The sequence below is a fragment of the Suncus etruscus genome, chromosome 10 (genome assembly GCF_024139225.1).
Source record: "Suncus etruscus isolate mSunEtr1 chromosome 10, mSunEtr1.pri.cur, whole genome shotgun sequence".
Lineage (NCBI taxonomy): Eukaryota > Metazoa > Chordata > Mammalia > Eulipotyphla > Soricidae > Suncus > Suncus etruscus.
The window spans coordinates 25573754-25585780 of NC_064857.1; the positions used below are offsets into that span (position 1 = coordinate 25573754).

At 44.5% G+C, this 12027-nt stretch overlaps 1 protein-coding gene across 1 annotated transcript in view; it reads left to right on the top strand.

Moving 5' to 3' along the window:
- Window positions 1–2370: 2370 nt before the first annotated feature.
- Window positions 2371–12027, top strand: part of TRAM1 (translocation associated membrane protein 1) — a 38102-nt gene continuing 28445 nt past the window's right edge. The window contains exon 1 of the mRNA XM_049781831.1: window positions 2371–2533. Coding sequence (XP_049637788.1) covers window positions 2411–2533 — 123 coding nt within the window. The 5' untranslated portion in view covers window positions 2371–2410. The remainder of the gene's footprint in view (window positions 2534–12027) is intronic.

The following is a 12027-nucleotide window of genomic DNA, read 5'->3' on the forward strand; positions in this document are numbered from 1 at the left end:
CCATTGTTTCCATATTTCACTCCTCGAATCTTTTTTTTTTTTTTTTTGGTTTTGGAGTCATACCCGGCAGCACTCAGGGGTTACCCCTAGCTCTAGGCTCAGAATTCACTCCTGGCAGGCTCAGGGGACCATATGGGATACCAGGATTTGAATCACCATCCTTCTGTATGCAAGGTAAATGGCCTACCTCCATGCGATCTCTCGGGCCCCTCTTTGAGTCTCTTTTTTTTTTTTTTTTAATTTTTTTTTTTTATTTTTGGGTCACACCGGCAGTGCTCAGGGGTTTTTCCTGGCTCCGGGCTCAGAAATTGCTCCTGGCAGGCACGGGGGACCATATGGGACACTGGGATTCGAACCAATGACCTTCTGCATGAAAGGTAAACGCCTTACCTCCATGCTATCTCTCCGGCCCCTGAGTCTCTTTTTTTAAAGATTTTTTAAAAGTCTTCTCACTGGAATTATAGTTCAGAATAATTCGTAATTTCTATATCTCCAGTGCACGCCCACGCAGTAAATATAAAAGGGCAGGGTGATAAGACGAATGGACATCTGAGTCAAGAGATGATTTGACCCATGATGATACAAAGCAGTAAGTGGTTAAATGTGAGTGTTCCTATACCACTGAGGCACTAGAGTTGTGATTATTGTAGGCAAGAGGTAGTAAGTACTTTCCTTTCATTACCCTCAAGACAAGCCAGAACCTTCAGCAGTGACCCAAAACCAAAATAATGAGCTTTAGGTGAACAAGCCCAAACTGGCCCAAAATGGCCGAGTGACCCAAAACCAAAATAATAAATGGGAGGTGAATAAACCAAAATTGGTCTTTTTAGGGGTTGAAGGTATAAAAGTGGAAATGTGTGTGAGTGATAGGAATAGTTAGGAAAGCATCTTAAAAAAAAATAATAATAATAAAATTTAAAAAAAATACAGGATAGGGGCCGGAGAGATAGCATGGAGGGAAGGCGTTTGCCTTTCATGCAGAAGGTCATTGGTTCAAATCCCAGCGTCCCATATGGTACCCCGAGCCTGCCAGGAGCGATTTCTGAGCCTGGAGCCAGGAGTAACCCCTGAGCACTGCCGGGTGTGACCCAAAAACCAAAAGAAACAAACAAAAAGACAGGATAACCTTTTTTTTTTTTTTTTTTTTTTTTTTTGCCTTTCTGTCACATCCAGTGCTTGCTGCTCAGGAATTACCCTGAATAGGGTTCTGGAACCTACATAGGGTGCCGGGAATCAAACTTGAGACCACCACGTGCAGGAGATCAATTTTTTTAAATTGATGAGCATTAATTTAATATTACAACATTTCATAACTAAAAACCAGAAGAGCAAAAAACTTTATTTTTTTATTTTTTGTTTGTTTTCTTTTATTTTTCTTTGATTTTGGCCAAAGTGAATTACAAGTCTTTCACAGTCCCATTTAAGTACATAGTGACAATAAAAGAGGAGTCCAATTTTAGGTCTCCACCATCAGGATGCTCGCGCTCTTAATGACTTCCAACCTCCTCCTGGGCCTTGAGCAAGCGAGCAAGCGAGCAAGCAAGCAAGCAAGCAGGGGACGTGGCCCGCTCTGCCTTTTCCCCTCCCACCGCTCTGGGCTCTGGGCGTGGTGAAGACCTCCTGTCTCCAGGGGGCGCTGTGAGCAAAGGGGGCGGGGACGGGGGGGGCGGTCTCGGCGTGTGCTACTGTGCATGCTCAGTACCTCGGTAGACTCGGCAGTTTCGGTGTGCGCGCCGCCTCGCTACTGAGCACGCTCAGCACGTCAAGCCTCAGGGCGGTCTCGGCGTGCGCTACTGCGCATGCTCAGCACCTCTGAGCATTCGGGGCGGTCTCGGCGGTTGTGCCGCCTCGCTACTGCGCATGCTCAGCACTTCTTGACGCCTCAGAGCGGTCTCGCCGTCTGGTTACCGCGCATGCTCAGCACCTCTGGAAGCCTCCGGGCGGGCTCGCCGTCTGGTTACTGCGCATGCTCAGAGCCTCAGGACTCGGCGGTCTCGCCGTCTCGTTATTGCGCATGCTCAGTACCTCTGAGGCTTCGCGGCGGTCTCGCCGTCTCGCTACGGCGCATGCTCAGCGCCTCAGCCCTCACCGCTGCCTCGCTCCTGCGCATGCTCAGCGCCTCTGAGGACTCACTTTTCTTTCATTTTTTTTTTTTTTCCGGGCGGCCCCGCCGGCGGCTGCGTACTGGCTGAGGGGATGGGAAGTGAAGCCTCAGCGAGCGGCAGCGGCCGGGCTGTGCGGAGCAGCAGCCGAGGGGGGCAGGAGGCGGCCGCAGCCAGACTCCGGTGAAGCGGCCGGGAAGAAACAAAAAGAAGGCAAAGAAGAAAGGAGAGAGTCGGAGCCACTGCCCGAAGAGGAGGCCCGGGCTGGGCTGGGCGCGCCCCCCCGGCTTGGAGCTCGCAGCAGCAGCATGGCGATCCGCAAGAAGAACGCCAAGAGCCCCCCGGTGCTGAGCCATGAGTTCGTCCTGCAGAACCACGCCGACATCGTGTCCTGCGTGGCGATGGTGTTCCTGTTGGGGCTCATGTTCGAGGTGAGAGTTGGGGGGCGGCCTGCCACGCCTCAAGCCGAACCGAACCGAACCAACCGCTCCCCGCAGAACCCAAGCCTGAGGGGGGCGCTCAGGGGGGCTGCGGCCTTCCCCAGGCTCGTTGTCTGCTGGCTCGCTCAGGGGGCCAGCCATGTCTACCTCACGAACACCTGAAGATGTGGATCTGCCATCTGTAGCCACCAGTCATCTTTTTATCATCTATCACCCATCATCTGTCTGTCCGTGGCTCGTTCTCTGCGAGCTGAGGGGCCTGCCCTGTGCATAGCCTCTATATTTGTGGCATCTATCTATCGTTTATATCATCTACATTTTTCTATCTATCTGAGGGGCCTGCCCTGTTCACCTCAGGAGGATCTGGAGATGTGGATCTGTCATCTATCTGTCATCTATATCTATCAATCTATCTATCTATCAATAGCTCGATTTCTGCTGGCTGGGGGCCCTGCCCTGTTCACCTCAGGAGGACCTAAAGGTGTGGATCGATTGATCTATCGCCCCCTCAGTTTCCATATAGATCTATCATCTACCCATCCATGTATTCTAATATCCATCTATCTATTTATCCATCTATCTATGGCTCGATTTTTGCTGGCTGAGGGGCCTGCCCTGTTCACCTTAGCAGGACTTGAAGATGTGGATCGATCGATCTTTATGTATCTCCCCCTCAGTTTCCACTATAGATTTATCATCTATCCATCCACCCATCTGTCCTTATATCATCTATCTATCCATGTCATCCATCCGTCTATCTAATCATCTATGTATCCCCCCTCAATTTCCACTATAGATCTATCATCTATCGATCCATCCATATATCCATATATCCATCTATCATCCATCCCTTTATCCATATCTATCTATCTATCTATCTATCTATCTATCTATCTATCTATCTATCTATCTATCTGCCCAGTTCACCTCAGCAGAACCTGAAGATGTGGATCTATCATCTATCTATCCATCATCTATCTGTTTATCGATCCAGCCATCCACCTAGCCTCTATCTCCCCCTCAGCTTCCACTATAAATCGCACTGTATGTCACTATATCACTTTATATCACTGTAAATCTTCACTATAAATCTCTATACCTTTATATCTATATCATCCATCCATGCCTCTATCATCTATCTATCATCTCTCTCTCCCCCCCCCTCAGCTCCCACTTCCGCCGTCCGTCCCGGAGGCCCCCCTCAGTTCGGCCTCACACACCCACAGTTCCTGGTTCCCGCGGAACGGTTACGTGGCAGCCTGCGAGGGGCCGGGCCGGCCGGTGAGAGCCGCCCTCAGCCGGATGGGGATGGCAGGAGGGGGAGGGGGAGGGCGGGCCTCCTTTCCCCAGTGAAGGGGGGACCCTCAGGACTCCCCACACACACATATACACTCTCAACTTGAGGGGGTACCCTCTTGCCCTGTCCTCCTAGCCCCAGGCGCGCGCTGGCTCGCTGGCTGCAGAGCTAAGGGCCTGCGCCTCACCCCCACTGTGCATGCTGGGCTGGACATGGCTGGAGCCTCCCCAATTGGTTTTTGCTGACCCAACAGTCAAGTCAGTCAGTTCTCCCCAATCCACACCACCCCCACCCCCCACTTGTCTGTCTCCCTCCAGGAAAGAAAGAAATTGGGTTTCTGCAGCCCAAATGACACCTGGGCTCAAGTCGTATATGTGTGTCTGTGTGTGTGTGTGTGTGTGTGTGTGTGTGTGTTTTGCTTGCTTGCTTTCTTCTTTTGTGTCTGTCTCCCGAGTCTTGAGATGTCAGGAGTGTTGTAAAAACGTCTCTTCCCACGCAGCCCGTATTTGGGTGACTTGTTTCGCAGCTCCTGAATGAAAACGGGGTGAGCTTGGCTTCGGGGAAACGTGCACCACCCACCAGCTTACGAGTTTCCCTGCGCTCCCTAATTTGGAAGCCCGCCTCTTGGCTTTTTAGTTTGGTTTCCTTTAAGTTTTGCTCTATAGCTTTTATGCCTCCCAAATACATCGATTTCCCACTCCCCCCAAATACTGATTCAAATTCGTTTCTTCTTATCTCCTCCACTCCTGGTCAACACAAAATGTAGAGGTTTATTATTTTTTTTTTTAATCGCTATGGTTTGCCTTTAACTACTTTGATTCTAGTGCCTAGAATAAGGCCTGGGACATAAAATGCTCTGGAAATAATGGATTGTGGTTGGGGGGGGGGGGGGAGTTGGGCCACTCCTGGCTTTGCCTGGATTTCATCCTGGCTCTGTGGTCAAAATGGAGCTCGGAGGACCATATGGGGTATCTGGGATCCAAACCAGTGAGTGCGTCCTATCCTCTGTACTTTTTCTCCAAACCACCCCTCCCCTTTTTTTAAAGGAAGCTCATTTTGGGTTTGTAATTGTTTTTTGTTTGTTTGTTTGTTTTTAAGGTTTTTGGGTCACACTCGGTAGGTTCAGGGGACCATATGGGATGCCCGGGATCCAACTGGGGTGTCATCACGTGCATGGCAAACGCCCTACACCAGTGCTGTCACTCCCGGATTCTGTTATTACATCTTTTTTTTTTTTTTTTTTGGTTTTTGGGCCACACCCGGTAACGCTTAGGGATTACTCCTGGCTATGCGCTCAGAAGTTGCTCCTGGCTTGGGGGACCATATGGGACACCGGGGGATCGAACCGCAATCTGTCCAAGGCTAGCGCAGGCAAGGCAGGCACCTTACCTTTAGCGCCACCGCCCGGCCCGTGTTATTACATCTTAATGTTTCTTTCGAAATGGGTTTCTTCTGGTTCTTTTCTTTTATGTCTAGGAACTTGATCCATAGGAGAAGGAAAAGTAGAAGAAAATTAACATGTTGTATTCTTTGTATTAGGCTGGACATACGCTTCTTACCTACTGGATGACCCAAGGTCTAAGCCTCAGTTTTTCCGAGGAAATAATAAACTAATAATGGGAAATATTTTTCTCAGCCATTGTTTCATAATGTGGTATGAAGGCTCTGGTGATTTATGAAATTATGAATAATAACATATATGATTATAACATTACTACAGTCAGTGATACAGCTCAAATGGCTGGGCATGTGCTTTGCTTTGGGGAAGTCCTTTGGCTCATTCTAGCACCACATCTCTGCCCTCCTCACTTGGGAGGGACAAATAGCCAGGAGTAGGAGTAGACCTGGAAATGGAACCAGTTCCTCCTCTTTTCCTTCTCTTCAGCTCTAAACATTTATGCTTAGTAAATATGGGGGTGGCTTTATTGGGAGGGGAGTAGTATATTCAGGGACACTCCCGCCAGTGCTTGGTGTACCATGGTATTGAAGTCAAGTCATCCACATCTAAGGCCTTACTGCTGTACTACCTCTCCAGCTCCACTTTCTGGAGTTTATATTTGTGTATCCTGCTATAGTATTTGAAGTAATGCACTTGTTATTTGCAATACATTCCACAGATAATTTTTTTACTTTATGATTGGGAGTACAGAGATAGAGCTTAAGGGCTAACGTGTCTGCTTTGCATGCAGGAAGTTCAGGTGATTCTGGGCACCACTTGAATCCCTAAGCTCTTCCAGGAATAAGCACAGAGTATGGAGTAACACCTCCAATTGTAACCTAAAACATAACAAAACAAAATAAAAAAAGAAAATTGAAGCATAGGAGGATAATATGGCCTAGAAGCAGTATATATAATATTTTTATGGGGAATACATACTGCCTAAACACAGTATTTATAACTAGGAGTAATATTGCCTGGAATGTATATTTTCAGTGATTTGAATAAAATAAATACATAAATTGGAAATATTGACACTTAATGGTCTGTCTGACTTTGCTTTATGTAAAATATTTCACACTTAGCATTTTCTAGAGATATTCACCTCCTCTGTCTTGAGTCTTGCATTGATGTTTCAACAAGTGATCTTTTTTTCATTTGTCTATAAATCTCTAAAATTTAAGAGTACATAGACAAAGAGCTCTAATTTTTAAGTTCATGGCCAAAAGGTCAAACAGAGAAATAACATACTTGTACAAGTTGTACATTTTTCTTACCATATGTTAGTTTTCAGATCAGAAAGATACCATATGTTAGTTTTCAAATCAGATCATATATAGAACCCATTTATATATGCGAAGAAATTGACTAAGTTAGTTCTGTTATTCGACTTTTAAAGCACTTGTTGCTGAACCTCAAAGCTTAACATAATTACAGAATTAAAATAGTATGTTAGAATAACAGAAGTTGGAGCTGTTGGCAGAACTGTTAAGTCTTTTGTGTAAATATGCTAAGGAAGTGTTAGGATTGTGGTGGAATTAACAAGCCAATACTATATTGCTAGTCAAAAACAAGAATCATCAGATATGGTAGATAGATAGATGGTGATAGACAGATTGATAGGTAGCCCAAGCATAAATGAGAGAGGTAAAGGAATTTATGTTCAAGGTAAGACTCTATAACTTGCATTAAATTTCCTAGAATTTGTTTCCTTTTTTATTAAGTGGGCTCTTTGGGTTACTCTGAGAACTAAGTTAACTAATGTTAATAATGATGACTAGTTCAGTGCTTGGCTTTCAGGAGTTATGTTGTTCATGCTAGCTATTACTAATTCTACTTAGATATTTGCCCAAGTTGGAAAATAAAAGCAGCAGTTTCTAGAACTGCACAACAGTTAGCACTTAAAGAATTCATATACTGAGTTATTAAAGAAATAGTCTGCTGAGAACTAGTATAAAGAGCTGATCTTTGGTAGAATTAAGAGTAGAGGGGCCGGGCGGTGGCGCTGGAGGTAAGGTGCCTGCCTTACCTGCGCTAGCCTAGGAGACGGACCATGGTTCGATCCCCCGGCGTCCCATATGGTCCCCCAAGCCAGGAGCGACTTCTGAGCGCATAGCCAGGAGTAACCCCTGAGCGTTACCGGGTGTGGCCCAAAAACCAAAAAAAAAAAAAAAAAAAAAAAAAAAAAAAAAAAAAAGAGTAGAGATATGTGGGGCCGGGTAGGTGGCGCTGGAGGTAAGGTGTCTGCCTTGCAAGCGCTAGCCAAGGAAGGACCGCGGTTCGATCCCCCGGCGTCCCATATGGTCCCCCCATGCCAGGGGCGATTTCTGAGCACATAGCCAGGAGTAACCCCTGAGCGTCAAACGGGTGTGGCCCAAAAACCAAAAAAAAAAAAAAAGAGTAGAGATATGTGTAGAAGAGGTTTGAAGAGTTTGGAATTTCCAGCAGGCACATTTACAATTTGTGTCCCATGTTTACAGTTGGGTTGTCCCTGATGGTTTAGATGTATTTATATACCTCTCTTCTACCCCCCCCCCAATGATGTGTCCAAGACACCTGCAATGCCTCCAGACCTTCTCATTAACTTTCCCCACATTTTATTGCCTTCCCTGGCTTTTCCATCGCTGTATTCTAAGACTAAAGGGTTCGCCCAACTTTGAAGTATAAGTTCAAATGAGTGGAAACATCCAATATTTGTCCTCCTTCTGACTTCACTTAATGTATTGTTCAGTTCCAACCAAGGAACAGTGAATTTCATGATTTGCTTTTTTCTTTCTTTTTTTTTTTTTTTTTTTTGGTTTTTGGGCCACACCCGGTGGTGCTCAGGGGCTACTCCTGGCTGTCTGCTCAGAAATAGCTCCTGGCAGGCACGGGGGACCATATGGGACACCGGGATTCGAACCAACCATCTTTGGTCCTGGATTGGCTGCTTGCAAGGCAAACGCCACTGTGCTATCTCTCCGGGCCCTGCTTTTTTCTTGACTGCAGAGTATTCCTTTGTGCATACATCTCACTTTCATTATCTACTCATCTATTATTGGACTTTTGGGTTAATTCCTATCCTAGCTGTTGTACTAAGTAAGCAAAGATGTGCAAGTGCTTTTTTTTTCATTTGCTTGCTTTTGGACAACACCCAGCTGGTGCTCAAGGGTTACCTAGCTCTGAGCTAAGGTACAGGGAACCATATGGGGTGCCAGGGAATAGAACCCAGGTTGGATGCATAGAAGGCAAGCTCCTCGCCTGCTACTTGCTATGTTATTGATCCAGCCTCCATGATTACGTCTTTCCAACTGAATATTTTTGTTTCATGGGGGTAGATCAAGAAGTAGTATCACTCAGTAAATGGAAGATCTATTGAAAGAAAGCTTAGTTAGATGGAAGCTTTAGATGTGGCAGGGGTGGGGGGAGTCACACATGGTGGTATTTAGAAGTTAGTCCTTGAACTGTACTCAGGCATCACACTGACACGATAGGGAATGTCAGGGATCCAGCCTGGGTTGGTCACATGCTAGACAAACACACTACCTGCTGTACTATTTCTCCATTATGGTGGTTTTATTTTTTTTTTTTTTTGGTAAGGAATTCTATACTAGATGTCATAGGAACTAAACCAGACACATATCCACCAACCATGAATGAGAAAAATGAGAATTCCTTTATAACCATATCTTCATCAATATAGATTGCTTCTAGTCTTGTAGGTATTTGCCATTCTCACTGGTATAAGATGTTATCTCATTTTAATTTGAATTGTCTTAATAAGCAATGATGAGCACTTTTTCAGATGTGTGCTGGCCATCTCTCTTCGGAGAAGTGTCAGCTCATTTTCTATCACCATGTTTTGAAGGGATTCTTGAATTTTTTTTTTTTTATTGTTGAGCTGTGTGAGTTTGGGGTGATAGCTTCTTTTTTTTTCTTTTTCTTTCTTTTTTTTTGGTTTTGGGGCCACACTCTGTGGTGCTCAGGAGTTACTCCTGGCTATATGCTCAGAAATCACTGCTGACTCAGGGGACTGTATGGGATGCTGGGGGATTGGACCCAGGTCCGTCCTAAATAAGCCACAAGGCAAATGCCCTACCGCTGTGCTATCGCTCCAGCCCCTGGATACTAGCTTTTTATCTAATATATTGTGTACAAAAGTTCCCTTTTGTTTCAGTGAGGTACCTTTTTATTTTAGCCTGAGGTGTTTTTTTTTTTCCTTTTGACATGTGAAAACTTGAATTTCATATCATTCCACTTACTTATTTTTGTTTCTCTTGCCTTTGCCACTGGAATAATGTCATTAAAGGGATTTTTGAGTTTCATATTCTCTGTGTATATTTTCCTTAGTGTACTTTTTTGGATTCAGGTCTAATTTTAAGATCTTTAGTCCACTTTGAATTGAGTTTTGTGTAAAAGTGTGAAATATAGACCCAGTTGTTTGTTTGTTTTTTTAATTTTTGGTTTTAGACCAACCATACCCAGAATGTCCAGGGCTTACTCCTGATACTACACACTTAGTGGGGATCAGGGAACCACATGAACATGAGGCAGTCACATGCAAGGTAGGAACCCTACCTGTCATTCGTTCTTTCTCTCTCCCTCTTATTTCCTCCCCAACTCTCTCTCTTCCCCTCTTTCCCTTTTTCCTTTCCCTTGTCATTTTTTCCTTTTTTTAATTAAACTTTAATTTTATTGAAACCATATAGTTTACAGAGTCCTTCCTAGTTGGGTTTCAGACATACAATGAATCAGGGGCAGTCCCACCACCAGTGTCCATCTTCCTCCACCAATGTTCCCCAAGTGAATCCCATAATATATCCCTCTGACTCCTTCCAAGCTAGTGTAATATCTATTTTAAGTTTAGATTATTAAAGTTTGGGTCTCTTTTTTTTTTTTTTTTTTTTTTTTTTGTGGTTTTTGGGTCACACCCGGCAGTGCTCAGGGGTTATTCCTGGCTCCAGGCTCAGAAATTGCTCCTGGCAGGCACGGGGGACCATATGGGACGCCGGGATTCGAACCGATGACCTCCTGCATGAAAGGCAAACGCTTTACCTCCATGCTATCTCTCCGGCCCCAAAGTTTGGGTCTCTTGATTACATTATTGTTGCCTTTGGCTTGGATATTTAGTTCTGTCCCCCCCCCCCCCTCTTTTTTTTTTTTTACACCACCAGTGACCATCCTTTCACATTGGTGTTTTTTCTCTTCCACTCACTATTTTTCCTTTTCGCTATACTCTGGGACCAAGGGTTGTTCAAGGCAACCATTTTAGGCCATTGTATTTCTTTCCCTTATCAATTGTAAAGGAAGCATGAACCTTTTTTTTTGGGGGGGGGGGGTGTTTGGTTTTTGGGCCTCACCTGGTGACGCTGGGTTATTCCTGGTTCTGTGTTCGGAAATTACTCCTGGCTCGGGAGCATATGGGAAGCCGGGGATCGAACCCTGGTCTGTCCTGGGTCAGCCTCGTGCAAGGCAAACACCCTACTGCTGTGCTATTGCCCCAGCCCCACACATAAACTTCTTAGTTCTGGAATGGTGGCAACCTCTTATTCTGAACTGAAAATGAGAGTTGTGGAATGTGTATTATTGTATGCATATGAAATATAGATGAGATGTTAAAAGGGAAATTTAGTCAATTTTATAAAAATCATAATAAATCATATAATCATATACATGATATAAAATAATTTATAATAAACACAAAAGCAATTGTCCAGTTACCTGGAAACTTGCCTTCATTCTCTTCTTATGAGGAATGAACCAAATTGTGATCCAGAAGTACTAACCTTTTCAAGTGATCTTTATATATCTGATGGCTGTGTGCTGAACTCGGGCCTGGCTGAATTCTAACATAACAGAGGTCACTCTAATGTTCCCTTCACTTACTCTATTGTCCATATACCAGATGTCCACTTAGAAACTTTTATGATACTTTGAGTCCCTTTACTTTTCTCCAGTATATTAGCCTTCTCATTCTTTTGCCTTTATTCTTGTAGGCTTGACTTATCCACTCCTTCCAAGCTTTAGTTCCCTTTCTATCTTGGTTTTCTCTTTTCTCCATTTACCTCGTTAATTAATATCAGATCGTAATCCAATCCAGCCTGCCTTCTGTCTTGTGTGTGTGTGTGTGTGTGTGTGTGTGTGTGTGTGTGTGTGTGTGTGTGTGTGTGTATGTGTGTGTGTGCCTCGAGAAAAGTCATACATTCATGGCAATAGGTATTATTTCAAGTCAGAGATATCTAAACTCAGATAGCACTAATACTTAGTGGTTTTTTTTTTTGCTTTTTTCCTGGCCAGGAGCTATGTAAATACTTACCATTCAAGTGTTCACCTGTGCTTAATAGATGGCATTGCTTCTGTTTTCCCTAGGAAATTAAAAATATTAGATGTGAATTTCTTCTGCATTTTGGGTTTATCAGTTTCTTCTTTAAGAGAGAAACTGTTCAAGATTAACATATAGTTCTATGTATATATTTTTATTTCCTGCCTTTTCATTCATTATTACTTTATATGCTTAATTTATACCTTTTCCCTGATACCTTTCCATTGCCTGCACCTAAACTCAATATCTCTTAGTGGTGCTCCGGAGTTACTCCTGGCACTGCACTCAGAAATCACTTCCAGTACCGAGTGATAGCACAGCAGTTGGGCATTTGCCTTGTATGTGACTGACCAGGACAGGTCTGGGTTCGATCCCCAGCATCCCAAATGTCCCCAGAGCCTGTCAGGAAAGATTTCTGAGCACAGAGCCCTGAGCTCTCCTCAGGATGA